Source organism: Acartia tonsa, chromosome 7, assembly GCF_053477335.1.
Source record: "Acartia tonsa isolate MP-2025a chromosome 7, ASM5347733v1, whole genome shotgun sequence".
Taxonomy (NCBI): Eukaryota; Metazoa; Arthropoda; class Copepoda; order Calanoida; family Acartiidae; genus Acartia; species Acartia tonsa.
This window is the reverse complement of record NC_137266.1, coordinates 35,063,750-35,087,559: the sequence shown is the minus strand read 5'-3', so window position 1 is coordinate 35,087,559 and position 23,810 is coordinate 35,063,750. Positions and strand designations below refer to the sequence as shown.

General features: G+C 30.6%; 1 protein-coding gene across 1 annotated transcript in view; it reads left to right on the top strand.

The window, feature by feature from the left end:
• The window catches only part of LOC145323655 (uncharacterized), a 106,150-nt gene that overhangs the window by 61,119 nt on the left and 21,221 nt on the right, over nt 1–23,810 (top strand). Inside the window, exons 3-11 of the mRNA XM_080166074.1 lie at nt 5,550–5,603; nt 5,915–5,989; nt 7,432–7,483; nt 8,021–8,170; nt 14,578–14,664; nt 15,278–15,362; nt 15,846–15,915; nt 20,067–20,092; nt 21,424–21,467. Coding sequence (XP_080022200.1) covers nt 5,550–5,603; nt 5,915–5,989; nt 7,432–7,483; nt 8,021–8,170; nt 14,578–14,664; nt 15,278–15,362; nt 15,846–15,915; nt 20,067–20,092; nt 21,424–21,467 — 643 coding nt within the window. The remainder of the gene's footprint in view (nt 1–5,549; nt 5,604–5,914; nt 5,990–7,431; nt 7,484–8,020; nt 8,171–14,577; nt 14,665–15,277; nt 15,363–15,845; nt 15,916–20,066; nt 20,093–21,423; nt 21,468–23,810) is intronic.

Here is a 23,810-nt window from a genome sequence, read left to right as displayed (position 1 = left end):
TTAAAATATAAAAAAAGGTAAATGAAAATGCATTTTGAAAAATTAAATTCGCGATCACTTTAATGGTTGAAAAGTTAAAACCGGGTAATAAAACCAAATTTATGGCCGTGCCGAACCGGGTCATAATAGGGCGTAAAAAAACGATAAAAAATAATAATATGAATAAAACGAATTCACAAATAGATGTACTTGTCAATAAACATTAGATTTCACAAAAAAAATCAGCAACTTTACAATAAAAACAAAAAAGTTAGAAGGGGTATTTTGAATTCACCAAAATTTTTGTGGTTTACAAATTTTGTTGAGCTATACCGGCAAACAGAAGTAAGCAAAACTGCCTACTCCAGGGGGAAATGAAAACTAGGGTAGTAGAGGGGGGATTCATACTGAGAATGATGCAATTTGAAGACTGGAAACCGTTTTTTTTAACATTTTCTGGAACCGGTTGGAACCGGGTTTTAATACCCGGTTCGTCACTAATGGGTTAAATGAGTAAGGCAGGATATGAACGTTTGTCGACCAATGAGTTGACCAACTTCTTGCTAACCAAGTAGAATAGTAGACAGATCCGAAATGATTAATGCAAACAAATGTGCATTTGACTCTATCATAGGCATGTAACTACCCAACCCAGGCCCACCATTTGAACTACAAAAATAACTCACAAGGCTGTTAATGTATATTAAAGGAAAGAAAGGATTGTGTAGAAATGTTGTAAAAGTCTAGTAAAAAAGTTGATAAAAAGTTTGACAAAAAGCAAAATGGTAAAAATATAAGAGATTTCAAAATTAGTTAAGGAAAAAGTTTGGAAAAACTGTTTGGAGAAAAGAGCCCCCTACCCATTTAAAAACAGAGCTTCATGATGCTAGGGGCGCAACCACTATAGTCTACAATATAAGGTAGCAAAGGATTTTAATTTAAAGCAAAATATTTAGGAAAATCAAGTTAAAATTACATGATGAGTTTCATAATTATTTATAAGTAACAGGGTGTCCACTTGTGTGGCATGAATGTCAGTGTGTGTGCACTGAGGGATCTTACTAACCAATAACCAAAAAAGTATAATAATATTTTTTCTAGTGGCAATTTATCATAAAAGGATTGTGAATGATACCCTCAAATCTTTGTCTCCCATCCTCCCCCTTTCTCTTATTCATTATCTACATTTGATCCATATCAAGGTTTTTTGATTTACAGTGAATTGTTGTAGAACAGAGCAATATCTATAACTCTTCTTAACCCCCCTCCCTAAATTAGAACAGAGAAACCAGTACAGTACAAAGTATCCAAAAAAGATCCATTTGCATTAAGTAGGGTGAGGGGGGGCATAGACCAGTAAGGAGTTAATCCAGTAATTATTGACCTACTTTCATAAAATGACCTTTATATCCATGTTCCTTTTGAATGACAGAAAAAAACATAGAAGCAAATTTGTTTGTTATTAAATTAATAAAAGAAAAAGTTGGACAAAATTTTTTTTTTTTTTAAATTTTAAAGATTGACCTACACAAAAATTGGTAAGACCTAGAACTAATCCTTAAAAACCTTTTTAACTATGAATTGTCTGTACTTTCCAAATTGGTTGAGAGCTTTAAAATAGAGTTAATATTTTTTTCAAAAATGACCAGAGTTGGTGGCGGGGCATTTTCAGGTAATTTTGAAAAAAAATTAAAATTTGATTTTTAAGGTCAATTTTCAGGTTTTCCTATATTCAATGAGTTTTTTAAGAATTAGGCCAAAAAAGAAATTTTTTTTAAAGAAAATTTTTGCAAAAAAAATTAAATTTCATGTCTTTAAAAAAAATGATTTTTGACATAGAAGGGATAGTCCAATCCTTATGAAAATTTTTGTGGATAATCCCTCTAACCTAACCGAATTAAGATTAATTATGTTTTATTGGCTGTTTGGCCGTTTTACATTGATTTTTTTAGGTTGAAAAAAACGTTATTGGTTTGGCCCCCCATGTGGGGTATTAATCGGTAACGACTTTGAGTCCAATTATATCAAACTTCTTAAAGTCCTAGGATAACCTGATAGTCTTTTCCGTAAGCTTTCTAATGGTCTTGGTTTTATTAGAAAATATAAATATTTTCCCTTTTTTTTCTTCAAAAAACTGAAAAAATTACCGGTTTAGCCTGCCCTCACCCTAATGCAAAAAAATTTAGCTCTTTCATTTTGTACAAAAATAATTAAATATAAATTTTTGATTAATTGTTTATAAGAAATTAATGAAAGTTTTTGTTTATTAGGCTTATATACCAAATCATGCCATTTGTTGATAAATTACTTTCAAGAAATCAACCAAAATTTTTGCTATTATCCAAATCATGGTAATTTTACAAATAAATACTCATAATCAATCAATAAAAATTATTGCTTATTTGGCTCATATACCAAATCATGCTATATTATGATAAAATACTTATAAGTAATCAATTTGATTGATTGATTGATTAGCCATAGTTTTGTATGGTTTTGACCTGGAGTAGGCTGAGACACTTTTCCATAGAAATAGGACTATCAAGCTCCATGTTCAAGCACATTATGACTTGACTTGCTATCTCATGAGATCTACTCATTATTACCTTAACCTTGCCGAGTATGGCAGATGTCCCAAATTAAGTCACCGTAATGAATGACCTTCTCCAAAGAGGAGCTTGGGTTAAGGGTAGTACTGATTTTAAGTAAGTGACTATTGGGTATCCAAACTTACTCAATAATCCCCTTCTTACACAACCAGGGGATGATGCATGATTAATGTTGCGAATGAGAAATTAGAGCCAACATATGGATAATTGAACTTGAACTCTCACCACTGTAGCTCAGTGTGCTACCACTAAGCATGACACCCCTACTAAGTAATCAATGAAAATTATTTGACTTATATATATACAAAATCATACTTTTTTTAAAAAAAAATTACTTATAAGCATTCAATGAAAATTATTGCTTATTTGGCTTATATACCAAATCATGCCTTTTTATGCAGGGAGTAAGGGAGGGGACAATGAGCAATTAATTCAATTTAAGAGTTTTTGCTGAAAAGCAATGAAAACCAGATTTATCAAGAAAATTTTACCAAAATTGTAAAGGGATCATGGTAACCTAATTTAGAACAAAATCATTTACTTGAAAATTAAATTATCAACACATCACAATGTAGTAAACAATCTGTAATTAATCACTAGAAAAATCTTGTTTAGAACTACCTCAACCCTTTTGATATATTTATAACTGACCCTAAATTCAAGCGGTTCTTAGATTATTTAATACATAAATATCACAGTAGAGTTTCTATACATGAAAAGACATTTTCTTGGGAAAAAATATTTGTTAAAACCAGCGATAAATAACAAACTTTTCTGTCTGCATATTCAAAACTAGCTCAGCTAGTTAGCGGGGCATTGATGCACAAGTCCCCAAAATCAGTAAGAATCTGCTGTATTCGTGCACATTCCCTTTAAGCCAGTCCCCAAAGTCTGAGACTCCTTAAAAATTGAATATTCTATCCATTGTCCCCTCCCTTACTCCCTGCTTTTTATGTTAAATTTTGTATAAGCAATCGATGATAATTTTTGCTTATTTGGATTATATCAGCCAAATCTTCAATTTTCGTCATAAACTGCTTACAGGAAGGAAGGGATTAATTATTACTCCTCCTTCTTTTTCTTCACTTTAACTGATACAAGCAACTTTTACTATAAATGTCTAAGAATTTATTTACTCCATCCACTTTTAACTCACAAATCAGACCAAATTGTTCAGTAATTGATCAGTAATTTACCACAAAAATTCACAATTAAATAAGCAATTAACCTCTTAGAACTTACTTACATGGTGAGAGATTACTAGGGAAATATTAAGATGAAATAAATTAAACAAAGAAATTACAAATATATACAATTGAATTAATTAATAAACGACTTTCTTAAAATAATTTTGAATACTCATTTGATACCCTTTTTGAAGTATTTTTTTTTTAAATAAACAAAATATCTTTTATATACGCTCTTTGTATGTTTTATTTATTAAGTTAAGAATATACAACAATGTTTAAATCATATATAAAATCTATGCTTTTTTTCACAATTGACATAATTTTAAAATAGTATGGTACATTTCTATTATGTCGATGTTTAAAAAGTAATGGAAGATTACAGAAACATAGATATTAAAAATGTAAACCATGATTCCAGTTTCGCCTCTATTAAAAGTAGAATCTTACATTTCAAAAATCGTATCAGTGTTGAAGATATCTTCACCAAGAGAGGCAAAAGTGGAATCTTACATTTCAAAAATCGTATCGGCGTTGAAGATATCTTCACCAAGAGAGGGGAAAGTGGAAGGGTAGATTATAGTTTTAGAGGGTCCAAACCATAATTATAGATTATGTTTCTGCTTCTATAAAAATGGATTCAACTCCCTAACTGTTATATGCATGTATTTCTTCATATATGTAATATGTAACATTGTTTACGAACAAATGAAAACAAATAGAATTATCATAAATACGTAAAATTCATATTTAATAACCAATATGAATACTTATAGTGTACTGTACTAAATCGTATATAACAGTATGAAGTCAATAACTATTAGTTCATTAACTGCTTTAACTTGATGTCTTTCTGACACTTTGATTTTAAATAAATTTAATTTAAGTAATAATTAGTATTTAAAAAGATAAAATTGTGAATATTTAAAACAACATTAAATACAGAAAACAAGAATTTAACTGATACCAAAGAAGGGAGTGGACATTGGACTGTTTATTACTCTAGTACCCAAAGTTTAATAATCACGTTTTCTTATCCGTTAGCCCAAAAACTTTGTGTTGTTCTATTTGATTTGATTGTTAGCTCTAAATCAAGGGTATTCAAACGTTTTAACCAATAATTTTGATCTACAGAAGGGGTAAATTTGTTTATCATATATATATATACATATACATTAAAACAAGGATGACAACATCCATAAAAGCGAATCACTGAAACGGTAGGACAAACGGACATTAACACTTGTATAGTGTCTAAACTGAATTATCAGAATATAAAAGTATAAGAGTCGAAGCAAAATTGTAAGTAAATTTGTTGAAATACTTCTTGATACAGGATAATGTTTATTGAGTTTATGGACATAGTTACATTTTTAAGATTTGATTATAGAGTTGCTTCGCTCAAAATATTGTTCTTTGTTGTCCCAGGAATCAATATACCAAAAATCAGATCAAACGGATAATTAGATCACATAAAAATTTGCTGTTAAAAAATTAGAAAAATCAACATGTTTAAAATGGACGTACGGACATTCTGGTAATGATTATAGAGTTGCTACGCTTTCTAAATCGTACTTAACTACTACAGGAATCATCATGCAAAGTTTGAAATCGATAGGACAATTCTAACATGCCTAAATTAACGAATAAAAGCTATCTATCTCGGACGGACGGACGGACGTACGGACGGACGTACGGACTGACGGACGGACCGACCCTAATTATAGAGAAGCTTCGCTTTTAAAAATATGAAAATGTATTATTTTTATTTCAGAGTACTGCTCCCCGCCACAGATGGAGAAGTAAACAGTCAACACTTTCTACACAGGCATTATTACAATTCAGAATAATTAGTGTTATCTCTTAAAGTGCTTTTGAGCATCAAACCCCTAACCCCAACCCCCTTCCACCCCATAGTTTTAAATAAACCTAAAAATAGAGGGGGGGGGGGTTACTTTAGGGCAGATTAGGTTATTATATATTGGGTACTGGGTAGCCTGCTGGGTTATAGCAATCCAGGTAAAGGCTCCGCAGGGGTTGGGCATAAAAAATCTATCAATTCCAAAACAATATATAAATTAACTCAGGGAATAAAAGTTACATAATTTTCAATTTTCTAAATTGTATTAACTTATCAAGTTTTTGCCTCCCAGTCTTCCTTCATCCTCGCTAATGTTTAATATTTTACCGCCATTCACCAATAATCTACCTCAGGTATAAACATAAATAGAAGGATAGGTAGATAGATAGATATATTGAATTGATATAAGGTACATCATAAATAAGGAGATATGAGTAGATGCATAGAGAGATAGATAAAATAAAAAGGAAAAATTGCTTTATTCATAAAAATGTAAACTAGACAGACATATAAGTGGTGAGATATTTAAATACTAGCCGGTACGCCCCTAGAGGCCTCTAGGGACACGTAAAATTGTTTTTGTCAATCTATGTTAAAATTAGCTTTTTACAAAAATATTTTTTTTCTCCGCTAGTACCAAAAATCTTCGCGACGCACCTAGAGGCCTCTAGTGGCATTTAAATGTTTTTTTTATTTTAAATATCTAATTTGAGAAATAATTTGTCTATGGTCAATCAGCTGTTAAATTCATGTCTCTACGCAGCGCTACTACGCTACGTAGAGACATTCATACGCTAGCGACACTATGCGGCAGGAATATTTCAATTTTTTTTCGATTTTATTGTGATTTCTCTTGGGAGGGTGGTGGTACCCTCCCCCAAAATAGTTATAGACCTTCCCAGGACCTATGAGAATCTACCCTGTTAGGGAGAACCCGATCGGTTCAGCGGTTAGCGAGATCCTTCGGTAAAGACACACAGACACATTAATTATTTCTATTATTGTATACTAGCGGCTACGCCCCTAGAAGCCTCTAGGGCACTTAGGTAGGAGGGGGAAAAGTCGACCTCATCCAATTTTAAATTTGAGTTTCAAAAGAGTAGGTAAAATTATTTTTTTGGGGGGAGGGGGGTGAAGACACCCTCCCCAAAAATAGTTTAAAACCTTCCCAGGACCTATAAAAAGCTTCACTATAAAGGAGAACAATATCAGTTCAGCAGTTAGCGAGATCCTTTGTGACAGACAAAAAACGCTTACTACTTTATATAATAAGGATTGTAAATCATAATAATTATCGTCGGGTTCATGAAATGTGATATCCATGTGATCCAGATTCCAAGAAGGCATATCCGCTGTAACATTGAAAGCTTGTGTGTAAAGCTGGCTATATGTATGTGTGTGGTCGGCCAACAATAGCGACCGCCAACACCGAGGTCGCGCTCCAGCCTAGAGGGCTACGCTTGCACCTGGCCACACGTGTGTATGACACCTGCCATTATGAATCAATAAAATGTATTTTATCTTATTTTTATTATGCAATCGAATAGATGTGGTGGAAAAAATAAAAAATACCCACCGATAATTGTTAATATGCATTTATGATTATTAATTGTGCAATATATTGTAAAAAAAATAAAATGTTCGTAAAATATTAACTCGATGGCGGAGTGTCCAAGATCGAGGGTAGTTGTATGATCTTAAGGTTGATAAAATGATTTTGATTTTGATGTATATAAGTATAGCTCAGTTGAAGATAAATAGATCTGTTGAGACATTACTATTATTTTTCCTTCAGGCACTAGAGTTTAAACCCTCACAGCCAGACCCAGTACCAGGTCAAAATACAGGTATAGTCTTCTCTTTATAAGAAAACTACTACTCTATAGAGGAATTTATAAAAATCAGATGAAAAACTCTATACAAGTTATTTATGGCATCGTATTAAAGACAGTTTTTCGAAAATATTAAAAAGAAAAGTTATAAGATTAAAACCAGTTTTTTAGCCTGGCCTTATGGCCCCTCAAGGCCAAACGGTATCAATTTTTTGATTTTTATTTTGATATTCTTGGAAAATTATCTGTACTGTGATTCTATACATGATTTTTCAGTATGGATGAGAACCGTTTCTAATCCAGCTGGTATTAATAGGTTTCAAAGTCTATACTGGTAACACAATTAGCTGTTTTTGGTTGGGGAAGGTGCAGATGTTCTTGAGAAAACCCTTTAAATCTACAGTATAAAGTTTAGTAAATACATATTACCAGTAAAACAAAACATTGTCGGTCCAGCAGATAGTGATTTGTTACTTTGTATCAAAGTATATCCTAAATTATCCGAAATATAATAAACTTGACATTTTACTAACTGTATTAATATCTTTTCAGGGCAGCTGCCTCCAATCCAAAGTATTGATATCAACCTAGCAGCTCCTTTCAAGCAGCCAGCGGCTGCTTTTCAGCAGACTGTAAATTCTCATAATCTAGCTGCCAATCAGGGTCCTAGAAATCCCAGACATCTAAATGTCATCTTTAAAGGTAGGAGGTTATTTTCATTTAAGCTTTTCTACAAAGTCCGTTTATACTTCTACATGCAGTACTTAAAAAATTTAATAGATGACAATGGCAGAAGCTTTGTATAGTGTCTTTAAAAAAGACTTCATACTGGCCTAATATTGGTCAATTAAAATGTGTACTGACTTGCTATTGGTAATTAAGTCTGTGTTTTGGCCTATCATTGGTCATTTGTTATGTATGACGTCATTTGTATGGGCATTATGAACAGCTTTCAAAGGCATATATATACTTTAATTACTTCAAAATTAAATGAGTTAATGAAAATGCTATACTGAAATAAATTTCTACATCCAAATTACCTTGCTCTTGTTTTAGCTGCGCTACATATAAACATAATTGTCCTTGTTATAAAACAAACAATAAGTGTAAAACATATTAAAGTGTACTTTAGCCTAAACTATGTTTAATTGTTTTCATCTTTATTTAATTAGTAGTTAGATCCGGAGAGGGAGAGGACATTAACATTTTAATCAATTTTCAAAACTCTCTTTTGTTATTTATTTTCCAGCCAAATATCCAACTTAACAATTGATGAGAATTTTAATTGTCCTATCCATCTATCCCTGGTCAAACTCTTATTTATAATTGTTTAAAATTGGTTGCAAACTAAGTTATAATAGTTATGTATCGCATCGTATTGTAGACAGCTTTCCGCGGATATAAAGTGAAATTTTATAAGTTTGGTTATCCCCGAGATTCCGGAGTAAGGAGTCGTAAAATACGATACTACAGATATTAATCGGTTTCGATACTGGGAAAACTATTATTCTGTAAACTATTAATTCTTCAAAATAAAGTCCAAATATTCTAAAGACATTTCTATGTATCAATACTGAACAAAATTTGTGTTTCTTACTAATAAATCACACAAAAACATCTTTTCCTATATGATATTTTTCGAATTAAGACAAAATGAATCTTAATGAATATTTTGGTAAAGTTAGGTTTGGCAAGTAAGGGACTTAATTACGCCCCGCAGTGTAATATCTGTTAAGAGTCAAGTTGCTAAAAGAAAGGTTGGGAGGTGGCTGAGGTTTTAAGTTTTTTTTATAGTACTGGCAAAACGGAATTTTATATATTGTAACATTGCTTGACTTTCAGCTAACTCATAGCAAATTACAAAAAGTCCTTAATTTTATTTGATTATAGATTTTTTTACTTAAAACAAATAACTCTTTTACTAAATTTGACCGTTTGTTTTTCAGCATAACTGTCTAAATTAGTTGAAATAAAAGGCTCAACTTGTTTCAAAAATAGTAACTATAATAACACATAAGGTATAATTAATCTTTCAAATATTAATTTAAACTTCATACTAATTGTTGTTTTAAAATTGTTGGACAGTCCGTGAAAAATTGATTTTGGTTATTTTGTTTCCTCTCTTTTGCCTATCATCGTTTTGTTGTGAATCTTCCCACATTTATTTGTATTTACTTGATGAATGTAAAAAGAAATGGATAAAACATAAAGTAAACATTACAGCGTGGTTCGCTTTTAAAATTATCTATATTAAATGGTCCTGATCAAATTAATAGGATGAATAAAATAATATTTCATTTCAGAATGGCATTGAACTCTATTAATATACGCTATATTAGAACTTATTCTCAGCTGTACTGAAAAAATATAGTACCGTATTACCGTATCACGAGCAATACATACAAATCATAGAAATATTACCAGTTTTGTTAGCACGGGCCTTCGGTTCCTTAATAATACTGTTCTAATCTTTTCGTTTTCATATCCGCGGAAATAGTCCATAATACGATGCAATTGATCACTCTAAAAAAGACATGTATGGAAAATTTAATAAGTCTAAAACAACAAATAAAGACCGACCCTAAATATAATAAGCTTCACTTTCATCAAAGAAACACCGTCTCCATTAAAATATATATTAATTGTTTACTATAATATTGCATGATCTTTACTACTACTATACTACAGCTAGTAAGTAGCGTAGCAATATTTAATTGTACTCTGTCTGTTTGTCTGTCAGTCATAAATAGAAAAACTTTACTTTCTCTCCTTTATATATGGAATTAATGTTGTTATTCGTTGTCTTAATTTTCAAAACCTAAACTAAAGGATGTAGAATATACGTGGATATTATGACAGGGGAAATTGTCGTCAATTTTAGCTTGCTAACATGCAACTCATTTATTGGTAAGTTCGGGCATCCAGTAGAAGGGGAGGAGATTGAGTGAAGGGAATTGTTTATTTTGCCTGATGTCAAATTTGATGTAAGATTCAACTAATAATAATATATCTATACCTAAAATGGTGTGATATTTATGAAGATAATTGTCCTAGTTTTACCTTTGTAAACTGTACTCAAAAAATTTAAACAAAACAAGTAAAATGTAAAAAAAAACTGTGCCATTTTTAACTTCAAAATTAGAAATACAGTTATGAATAGGTTTACAAAGAGATCTTTAAGAAAGTTTATTACCTTTTAAAAACAAAAAATAAAGAGTTCTATATCATACTTTTAGTATAAAAGAAATGTGAAAATATGGTTACTAGGAATACTTCATAATAAATAGGTATACCTATTTGGTAAATGATTAAATATATATGATGATATGTATATTTATTTATATTTTGTCAAGGCATTTTTAGCTGTTAAAGGTTTAGCTTTTAAAACATCTTTGGTGAATTTTCATAACCCGGGGGCAAGAATAGAATTCTGTAGCCATTAAATATTGTTACTTAATCATCTCTGTTTTCTCATTTATATCATCCTTGTTTTTTATCAACACTAGCGGCTTCGCCCCTAGCCTCTAGGGGCTTTGCCCCAAGAGGTGATAAAAAAAATTAAGGCGAAATTCGTAAAAAATTAATATTTATTGTTTTTAGTGAGAGAATGTTGCTATTCTTTCATTCAAAATAAATGCTGGAATAAAAAATATTTTTGAACAAAGGACCAAGGAAATCTTCTGCAAAAAAAAAAAAAAAAAAAAAAAAAAAAAAAACGGGGGGGGGGATTTTTTTGTTTTTGGGGGGGTTGGGGGTGTCCCACCCCCCAAGAAAATAGCTTAAAACCACCACAGGACCAATAGGTATATACCCTGAAGAGTAGAATCCGATCGGTTCAGTGGTTACCGAGATCTTAAGGGACAGACAGACAGACGGACAGACGGTCAGACGGACAGACGGACAGACATCGTTCTACTTTGTATTATAGATAATAGTAACTAAAATGAAAAGAATATTACATAATTGACTGGTTACCAACAATTAGGCCTTTCAAATAATGTGTAGAAAGAAGGATGGATGAATAAATCAATGTTCAAGTTATGTTTTTAGAAAACAAAATATTGAAAATGAAACATTTAGCAAACCTTTCAACCCTTTATTATGAACACAATATGGAACATGGAAAGCAAATGAAGTAGCGGGTTTTGTCGTATTTTCACAGTAGCTTTTGAAAGGCATTTTTTAGGTTAGGTAAATGTTAATTATTAATCCCGCAAGGTTAAGAAATAGGCTCCACGGAGTTAGAGAGTCAGGTGCTAGAAGTGGGAGAAAAGCTACTGTAAAAAAACAACGAATCCCGCTACTTCGTTTTCTTTCCATTATCCTAAAATATTATTATTTCTTTCATAATTTTGGATTTATTTTCTTTCACTCAAAAGTAATTTTGTTATTGATTGAAAAGTCATTTTTTTCTTACTTCATCAAGCATAATAAAATTGGTAAACTGATAGTTTTGCTAGCTGAAAGTTTAGGATCTTTCAACTTGATTTTTTTCTTTAGATTATTACTTATAAACTATAAAATCTAATAATCATTTTTAGAAAAATGCTGATTTCTAACATTGGTGGCTTTGATGAAACGTCGTTGAATGAATTTGGCTTTGGGGCATTTTGCATAAAAAAATCCACTTTCATATTTGAATAAGAGATGGGAACCAAAATTGTTAATGCAATGTAACATAAAAAGAAAAATAATAGGAATTCTTTTATGGTTTCGAAACCGATTAATATCCGCTAGATTAAATCGGTTTGTCTGTATCGGTAATAGAGACAATTTTTGACAAGTATTAAAATGAAAATTATAAGATTAATACCAGTTTTGTTTGACTGGGAATATGGCCCCTCGGTGTTACCAAAACTGGTTTTAATTTAAACAACCCCCTTTACCCCATCTCCAACCCTCCTGCTAAAAGAAAGGACTGGCCAATAAGTGAGAGCCATATTAGTAACATAAATTGATGAAAAATTTTTCCCTGTTAATTTATCCACTAATTGTATATCCATTACTGCTGCTACACATTAAACAAGAATGATTATACCCAAAATTATCAAAACTAAGGGGTAATTTCACGAAATGCATTTGAACTTAATTTATTGAACCGCATATTTTTCCTGGTTAATTGGTTAAACTACATTTATATGGCATATATTTGAAAGAATTTCAACTTTCTACCACGTAGTTTTTAAAATATGAAGAATTGGAAATCGTCTTTTTAAATTGTATATATCACAAAAAGACGATTTTCAAGTCTTGATATTTTCAAAACTACGTGGTAGAAAATTGAAATTCTTTCAAATATATGCCATATAAATATAGTTTAACCCATTAACTAGCAAAAAATATGCGGTTCACTAATTAAGTTCAAATGCATTTCGTGAAACTGCCCTTAGACTTTCATAATTGTTGAATCTCTAACATGCTCAAAATCCAACTTTTCTCGCATTTTCCTCAAAGCGTTATGGACGGGCTGACGAACAGACAAAGTGAGTTATATAGTAACTCCGCTACTAAAAATAATTTAATGCAAGGCTAGGGTATAATTAGAATAAAAGTGAATGTTATAGCTTTTGAAAATTTGTAAAGGCTGACATAATAATCAAAAAAAATTCACTTTTATAACCAAAAATTTATTTTCTGTGAATTTCTAAAAGTTTAATAATTGCACTAAATATGAAATAAAGAAAATTTAACTAACTGTAAATTATGTAAAAACAAGGTTGACAACATTTATAGAGGCAAAGCTGAATACATCAGGCATCAGATTGTTGACAAATTCCATTTACATCACTATTATAAATAAAAATATGTTTTTTTTAGATAATTAATTCCATTTAAAAATTATAGACAGACCATTTGCTACGTACGATTACAAAATTGTTCCACGTGTGACAATCATCTTACAAGGTTTGAAATCGATAGGATGATTATAAAATGCCAAAGATAACGTGTTACGGACAAACCATAAATGTTTTAAAACCCTTAGAAATATAAATACTGCAAGTTTGTTAGTAAAATTTTCAAAGTTGTGAGAAAATAAGAAAAAGCTTTTACAATTTTTAAAATTTACATGACACTTTTACAAATACTTTTCTTTAGGATTGCTTTAGATGTTAGATTATTACAACTAAAAGTAAAAGTATACCTACGCAATAAGTATATATAAATTGATGTATATCTCCAATTATGATACACAAAAATACCCATTCTGTAGATTACAATTAGTGGTTGAAACATTTGGACATTCAAATAAATAAACCGAAATTCAATCAAAATCCCCTAGATTGTTTAGCCAACGAATAAGAAAACATTATTAAGAAGACTTTGGGGACTAGTGTAATAAACAGTCCAATGCCCTTACATCCCCCCTGAGTAAAAATTTAAGAATCCAACAATTATCGCTGTAATACTTACAAACAAATCATAGTATACAAAACTCATAAATTTTTTAGCTTTTCGCTGATGAATTTTTGTTGTAAAAAACACTGATGCATTACTTGTTAACATTAAAAAGGCAAAAAAATGTGTTAGCATTCTGAAATTTTAACAAATCGTGAGAGAATAGTCTATGAAATAAAATAATTCATGAAAAAAAAAATGTAAAGCCCTTTTAAACGTCAAAATTTATAAAGCAAAAAAAAATGTTGAAATGTATAAAAAAAAAACAATTTTTTAAGTATCACAAGTAAGCGGGTTAAATAATGAATTAAAAGTAAAAATTCAAATGATTTTTTAACATGCCAATTGTGATAAGCAATGAAAAAAGAAAAGAACGAATGGTGTTGATAAGTAGCGCAAAATAATAAAATAAAGGCTGGCAGCCTTTCCATCAACAACTCAATTGGTGATATTAGTGGCATAGGATTAGTGCGACTGCGGTTTTAAACAGGTGCGTAGCTGTGGGTGACTACTATGAGGGTGTTGTACATAAAGTAAGGCTACGAATGATAGTGGATGCGGCTGTAGCTTAGAATTTGCTTGGTATCTACACGCGAGGAAGGCTGCGACTTAAGCTTATCTAGAGACTTACATGGGATCGAGTAGATGGGTTTCAAAAAGGGAAAATTCTAGGTTCAGTATTATTTTTAACAAAGTTTTTCTTTACAATTTAGGGCGGCCGCGACCAATCCAATTCCTAAGATCTCAAGGAGCAGGAGGACAAAGGATTAGACAACATTCAATAGACAACCAAGTGTCAGGTAAGATATAAATTATTTCAGTATTGCTTCGAATCCGTTGGATATAACCGGTTCTGAGCCATACTGAAAATATATATATATGTGTCTTATCGTATTGCTGATAATGTTTCACAAAGAATAGAATTAAAATCATAATATTAAGACCAGTTTTGTTAGCCCAGACATTTAGCCCATCGGTGCTAACAAAAATTATTTTTATGTGGCTTTTTTTATTTTCTAGCTGTCTTTACCAAAATATATTGCTGCTGGTGTGGGTTCTTAAAAAGGGTCGACAATAGGGTGATTTGACTATATAGTGATTCTCTTTGAATTAATTTATTAGAAAACTAACGGTTACGACCAAAACATTTTGGGAATTTGTACTTTAAGAGGAAGACAGGGTAATAAATACAGCTTAAAACCATCCCAAGACTTCTATGTAAAAATAAAATAGCTTAAAACCATCATAGGGCAATTTTTAAACTTTCATAAAATCGAGAACCTAATCTGATCAGTAGTTATTATTGTCTTAAGCTTCATACTATACATAATAGTATTATAATTTGGTTCGCCAGATTGTAAAGCTATAAGACGGTACCATAAGAAGATATGTTAAACTTAATTGTCTATTTAGGTATACGACAGTATGGGGCAAACAGATTTGCAGGGGGCAAAAGAACACCAAGATTCAATAATAACCATCATATTTATACTACAAGGTAATATAGCAAATCTACTCTATTTTAGTACCTTTATTATAGATCCCAAGGCACTGACGTCCCGAAAATTCCGAAAACAATGCCCTTGATTGAACTACTCTTTTCTAGAAGTCCTACCTGTGCATGGTAATGAGTTGCGCCTTTTTGGGCCAAGGCATTCCCCCTTACTCTTACTAGCTCATCTTAAATTAAGACATGTTAGAATAGTACTCTCAATTGTAAACCTTCAATAGAATTTCATTAACTTTGAATTATAATCTTTATTGCGTTGTAACTCTATATTTGTCATTGTTTGTTGTCCTAACGTTTTTCTAACTTATTTATTTTTAACATGTAACTAGATTTAAATTTTTAGTCTCCTAGTAATACTTATTAATTGATTTTGATTTTAATTGGTGGCAAAATCTAAATTCACGCAACCTTACTATAAAAACCAAAATATACATTTTTTGCAACATCATAAGATAATGTTGTTATTTTCAGTAATAATCTGCCAGTAACCCATTGGAAGGCATCTCCAAAGAACCTTACAAATCTTATCAAACAAATAAAGGTAATATTTGAAAAAAGATTAAACCTATATTGGGTAGCACAAAATAACCAAAGAGAGGGGACAAATGGCTGTTTATTACACTAGTCCCCAAAGTTTCATAATAAAGGTTTCTTATTTGTTGGCTTAACAACTTTGGGGATTTAAGTCAATTTTGATTGGCAGCTTCATTAAGTAAAGTGTTCAAACGTTTCAATCACTAATTTTAATCTACACAGGGGGTAATTTTGTATATCATCATTTGGGATGTACATAAATTTATTGTCCATCGTCTTATCCCTTTAGATCCCTGCAAAATTACAGTGTTTAAACTTGGCCAATAAATTATATCTTTTTAGGGAGTTACTTTAGTGAACATAATATTTTCCATATTTCAATATCAGTTTTTTATAACCTTTTACTATGATGCATAGATTCAGTTTAAATGGTACCTTATCAAACATTTAAATTATGCAAGCCATTAGAATTGAAATTTGGACAGTATCCGATACTTTGCTAATGGCAACCGTAAGCCCCCACCTGGCAGTAAATTTGTATTAGATCACAGAAAGCTATAAAAATGTATTATAAGGCTGGGCTGGCCATACATATATAAAAATAGTTGGATCTCTGTATGTTTGTCTGTCTGTACATTAGAATCTCGCTAACCCCTGAACTGATATGGTTCTCATTTACAGGGTAGCTTCTAATATTTCTTGGGAAGATTTATAAATATTTTGGATGAGGGTATCACCACACTTCCAAGAGAAATCTCTTTAAAAAAAATCCCCCTTCCCCCCAAAAAATAAAAACAATAGCTTCCTTACAAAATATGGGAAAATGAACAAAACTCTACTTCCAATTTCCAATGCGAGATTTTGATAATTCATTTCCTAATGCACACAAATTCGATCAGTATAACCCATTAAATTTGAAAATTATGAATAAGGCAATATTATATTTATTTTCTATATTTTTAGTTTTTAAATTTTAAATATTTCGCACATTTCACATAACAGTTATTAGATTAGGTTAGGTTAAGTTGGCTTAGTTTTTTGGTTTCCCAAAGGTGCGAGGGCGTAAGCGCAATTTTTGGATGCAATTCCGTTGAGTGCCAATATATTTATTTTGTCTATCCACATGTTCAATGGATAGCAGAGTGTATATTTGTTTTGTTTGAGATTATCTATCTATCTCTAATCGATCTATCTGTTTATCCTTTATATATCCAATCTATGGTCAGTAGAGTGTCTATTTGGCTATCAAACTATTTATCTTTTTAACTATCTATCTATCTAAGCCATAGTCAATAGAATTGTATATTTGTCTATCTAACGATCTATCTATCATAGCTATGGTCAGTAGAGTGTATGTTTGTCTATCTAACTATTTATATTCAACACTATCTATCTATCATAGCTACGGTCAGTAGAGTGTATATTTGTCTATCTAACTAGGTATCTATCTAACTATCTATCTATCATAGCTTTGGTTAGTAGAGTGTATATTTGTCTATCTAACTATCTTTCTGTCATAGCTATGGTCAGTAGAGTGTATGTTTGTCTATCTAACTATTTATATTCAGAACTATCTATCTATCATAGCTACGGTCAGTAGAGTGTATATTTGTCTATCTAACTATTTATCTATTTAACTATTTATCTATCATAGCTATGGTCAGTAGAGTGTATATTTGTCTATCTAACTAATTATATATCTAACTATCTATCTATCTCAGCTATGGTCAGTAGAGTGTATATTTGTCTATCTAAATATTTACATTCCGAACTATCTATCTATCAAAGCTATGGTCAGTAGAGTGTATATTTGTCCACTTGAAATTGAAATAAGATGTCACATCTTATTTGAAACTTTTACACACAATCAAACACATAAATTGGATCTAATAATAAGATGGATAAACAATTTAAAAATCATATTTGTAATCATAAATTAAATATCTACTGTCTTATAGGGAAAAGAAGGGGGTTGGGGGTATGAACATGCCTAAACTAATAAACATAACAGGATGTCTGTCTGTCTATATGTTAGGATTTCGCTAACCACCGGATCTATGTTGTTCTCCTTATTTTGCAGCTTTTTATAAGTTCAAAGAAAAGGCTTTGAATATAAAGATATATCTTCCAAAACATTTCTTTTTAAAACTAAAATTAAAAGTGGAGGGTCAGTTTTTCCCTCCCTTCCCCCTTCCCACAAGTGTTTTTAGAGGCCTTTTGGGGGATTAGCCACTAGTATATAATTCAAATAGAAATAGGTTAGGAATTTAAAAATATACTTTATTTGTTTTTAAGTTGAGTTAAGTTAAATGAAAAGTAACTTTTCCAAACAAAATTTAAATTTAGGATTAACTAATTACCATGTTAAAAGGTCAGTATGGCAATAACAATATAATAATTAAGGATACCTAATAATATTTTTAAATTTGGCAACAGTTTTCAAAGACTTTATCCATATTTTAAAGAAATCAATAAATACACACACACTTACTTTCACTTGCATTACATCTATAGAAATAAGTAGAATGCTGATAAAATTAACAGAGGGAGGGAGGGGACATTGGTGCCGTTTATTACACTAGTCCCCAAAGTCTTATGATAACGTACTTTATTCATTGGCTGAACAACCTTGGATATTTTTATTAAATTTTGATTGGTTATTTCATTAAGGTGAGTGTCCAAACGTTTCAACCACTGATTGTTATCTACGAAAGGGGTAATTTTGTGTGTAGTCGTTAGTGACTTCCATCAATTTATCGGCCATTGTCTTAACCCTTTAGATCCATGAAAAATTAATCTTAAATTCTATTTTGACCTCCTTTTAAAATAAGAAATGGAAAGTTTTTTTTTCAGTATCACTTCGATCTGTATCTCAGACACATAGACATCATGTTACTTTTATATAATTATGTTTTTATATTAACCAGGCGTAAAAAATCATCATGTATATTCTTATTTATTTTTCTATGGGACAAACATTTCCTAAATACAAACTTACATGTAAAGAAATTTCCCTAGTCCAAAAATTCACAAAAAAACAGTAAAATATCAGTAAAGTTCTTCCTATAATTATGTTGTTATATATGAGGAGCAGAGCTACTCTAGAAATCACGTTACATATGCGTATGTATGTATAGATGCAAGTTTATAAATGGTACTGACTTTGGTATATATACAAATAGAATTCCCACTTTAACCAACCACGAAGATAGAAATTGGCAGGTTTACTAAAAAAAGAGTTACTTAAAGAGTTATTACTGTAAAGGAATTGTTTAATTCAACTGTAATGAAAATTTTAAAATTCTATGAATTTAAGAGAAAAATAATAAGAAAACTCAATTAATCCATTCCTTATTCCTATATATACTCCTTTTACTTTTACCTATATTCAGAGATAAAGACATAAAAATGACAATTTTCTTAAAATCTTTTAAATTTAGGCAAGTTAGAATCGCATAATTAATATCAAACTTTGCATTAAGTTTCCAATAATAATAAAATAGCCTTAATAAGTGTACATTTTCTTTCGAGTTTATCTAATTTAGACAGCAAATTAAAGAATTAATTAATTAAAATAATAGATTCTAAATATTATGCTATTAAAAGTATTATTTTGTTCATTGATTAAATTGTAGTCATTCAATTGTACGTGTGTTCTTTTGTCTGATTTGTTGATTTTTGTTTTTATATCTGTACAGGTGTTCTTTTTAAAAAATCTTGCATATTTTGGGCATAATAGTTTTCAACGCTTTTTTAGGATCATATTGTTTCTATTACTATTCCTTGTCCATGACATACAACTCTTTCCCACAAAGTTTATATATTCTTCAATCAAGTGAGGATATAGAGTTTTAGGATGGATATTGACAAACTAAGGTCAAATATTCAGCTACAAAGTGTTGGCTTTAGGCTGTGCCATTGCTTCCACATTATCATATTTAAAATGTTTAATATTCGCTAAAAAGTCCCCAATGTTTTATAATAACGTTTCTTATTCGTTGGCGAAATAACTTGGGGGACTTTCATTGAATTAGTATTGGTTGATATTTTAATTTAAGTGTCTAAACTTTTCCACCAATAATTGTAATCTACAGAATGGGTAATTTTGTGTATTGTCATTTCACTTTATTTGAAGTTTAATGTTGTGTTATGTTTTAGGTTAAGAGGCCTGAAGAATCTGCAAGGTAAGATTTTTAAAAGATTTTTAAAAGCAATAGTCAGGTGCTTCGCTCTAGTCTCTAGTGTTGGTTGGCGATTCCTCCCACCCCCCCAAACCAATATTTTTATTTTGTTGTAAAAAAATTGGTGGGTCTGTTGGAAGGTTCCCGTCGAACCTAGTAATAGTGTCTAACTTTTTATCTTTGTGACGTAACAAAAATCCATCTCTTTTTAGGGGTTTCCTCTCCCACCTCCCCTCTCATCCTTCGATTTTTGTTACGTCACAAAGATAAAAAGTTAGACACTATTTCTAGGTTCGTTCCCGACCTCCTCTACAACTTTTCTCTAGAATTTCTTTGGAGATGTTATTTTTCATGGGGTATGGTTTCCCATCCACTAGGAAAATAGCCTAAACCTTCATATGACTAGTAGGTTTATTCGATGAAAAGTAGAGTACAAAAAATAAAGACTTGATTGACTTTAAAAATATTTTCATAACTGATGTACATACCTAGGGTATTAAAAGCTGCGCTGAAAAACCTTATTCATAGATTTTTATTTGACAAAATATGATTAAACACAAAAAACCCTTGAAAATACTTTTAATTTGAAATTTGTCATTGAACAGAAATTGCTTCAATTTAAATTGAGATTGGACATTCAAACATTTTTTTGAGAATTTTTAGGAAATGATTCAAAGACAATTTCTAAGATTTGAAAGAAAAAAAGATAATTACAATTTTCTAAACGAAGTTTGATGCTTTTTGAAGGCGAAACTTTTATAGTATTTTTTTATGTAAACGGTTATATTTTTTATCAAACCAATATTAATTATGCTATTTTTTGTATTTCGGATTCTTAAAGTCTATGTTATGTCTAAACAAAGCACAAACAAGGATGTAAATATACTTCAGAGAGAAGCCAAATTATACCGTATAAAGACAAAAGAACATGAATAGTACATATTTATTCAGACATTACGAGCATGTTTACTCTCTTTAAATACATTAATAAATATAGAATATATGTGGATATTATGACAGGTGAAAAATTAACGCCAATTTAGGTTGCTTTAAGTTTCATTTATTGGTAGGTTAATTTAATAGGAGTAGAGGGGATGAGATGGGGGATCTATATTTTAGTTAGCTACAAGTTTCACTTTATTAGAGTATAAGGTAATGTAGTGTATGATCCAAGAAATAATAAATTCATTATTTCAGTTATAATTTTATTAGGTAACGCCATAGAAAATTATGATAAGTTGCGTGAATATCTTATTACAAAAACTCAAACTGATGAACCAAATTGAATCGAGTAATTGAAAATTCTTAGCTTAATTATTTATATTTTAATTTAGATTGCGAAGACCAATCAGTAACCATATCAGCGGATCAAATCAAGGTAATTTTATATAAATAGATCCTTGGAATGTTTTATGCCATTTTGAAGAGATATGTGGTAGGATGATATTCCACAAAATTATAACATTAGGATCACCTCCCCCCTCTCCAAAAGATTTTGTAAATGATAAAACAATGTAGATTTAGTTTTGATAATCAACTGTAAGTTAATTTTAACAATTTAATTAACTAACACTACTAAAATAAAAAGTAAAGCCAAATATATGGACATAAAACATTATTTATAGAGCTAGTTTTCGATTTGGTTATATATTAGATTCTTTAGAATATGGCTTCACTCTTTTTAATAGCTGTCAAGCAATGACAAAAGAACGTTTGAAATTATAGAGTAACTTCGCTTTTAGAGAGTAAAATAATCTTTTCACCAAAAAATTCGCAAAGTTGTTTTGAATGAGGACTAGAATTAGTAACTGAGTGTTCATTCACTTCCGCGCGTTTATTCATCAGAAAATCATTAGAACACATATTAAAAAAACTTTACATAATACTCTATCCAATGTTTTAGTAATGTGTCTTTTTAGCAAGGACCTTAAGGAATAAGACAATGAACGATGAATTAATGCACATACCGAATGGTTATAAACAAATTTCTCCCTTCATTAAATCATTAGTATTGGTTGGATAGTTTTAAAACTGCAACCAACCAATAAAACTTTAATAAAAGTACCCAAAGTTTTGTTTAAAAAAGGAGATCGTGATTTTAAATTTTGAATTCCAGTGTAGCTTTTAGCCCAATGTCCCTACTTCCCTGCTTTTCACGAGTATGAATCATTTGGCGGGTGTGAATTGACACCAAGAAGCTGCATTAATTTCTTATGTTGTTAGCTTTGTTTGCATTTTCATTTCATTTGGATCAAAATCGTTACAGGGAAGATATAACCGTTCTTTCTTTTTAAAGCTTTGCATGGCTACATTTAAGGAGGTATTATCAGCTTATATTAACAACGAAATTAATTCAGAAAAAACCACGAAACCAATTCGTTAGTTCAGCAGTCGTTGGGGGGCAACACATGACGACCTCTCCAAATATTATTTCATATTTCTTTCGCTTGTTGGTTATACCATATACCTGGGTACAACAACTTTTTAATCATTACCAAGAAAACAATAGATCCATTTTTAAAAGCGAACCTTTTCTATAATTAAGGTCGGTCCGTTTCGTTAATTTAGGCACGTTAGAATTGTCCTATCGATTTCAAATTTTGCATGGTGATCCTTATAGCAATTAGGTACAATTTTAAAAGCGTAGCAACTCTATAATCGTTACCAGAATGTGCGTACGTCCATTTTCAACATGTTGATTTTTTCACTTTTTTATGATCTAATTATCCGATTTATCTGATTTTTGGTATTCTGATTCCTGGGACAACAAATTACAATATTATAAGTGAAGCAACTCTATGATCAAGTCCTAAAAATGTAAGCATGTCCTTAAACATTATCCTGCATCAAGCAATTTTTCAACAAATTTACATTTATATTCTGATTATTCAGTTCTGATACTCTACAAGTGTTAATGCCCTTTTGTCCTTTCAGAGCTTCGCTTTTGGAGCCCTAAAGGCATACGCCTACATAAAAACTATTAATTAGCCAAATCTTTTAGGGTAGTATCTTGCACTTTATCCTAATTTTGTATTCTTTTATAATATTCAAATACTACTATGCTTTAATACAAAAGGCTAAGTTAACTAATTACCAAAGGCAGATTCTTAAAAGATAGAATATATATAATATGTTCAGAAACCCCATTTTTAGTAGGAAAGCTACTTTATAATTACAATTCAGCGTGTCAGTACGTCCTTAGCTTCTTTAACGGCTGCTATTATAGATAGATTTTATAAAAATGAAAATTAACAAAATCATCCAAAACCTGTTAAACTATGAATGATATCGTTACTGTTAATAAATTATGCTGTTTGTAATAACAAAAAATATCCTCCATATGATCCTAGGGCCACTCTTCTGAAATCATTTTGAGAACCCCCATTTAAAGAATTGTAGAGCAATAATTTATAACTTCTTCAACACAAAATGCATAAAATTCAAATTTGAAATGCGTTACAAGGAAAAAAGGATGGAATCTAAGTTTCTACACAAAAACACTTTCAGAAAAATATTGAATATTTGAAACAGACGAAATAACCCATTCTAACTCTTATATTGTACAGCTACTAAACTTGTCTTATTGTTCTAGAAATCTATACCTAAAAAGTTAAATCTAACAGGACAAGTTTAGCATGATATAACAAACATAATACGCATAAGTTAATACGCTTTCAATAGTATACCTTATCGTTATAAGGAATCTGCATCATAATTTTCT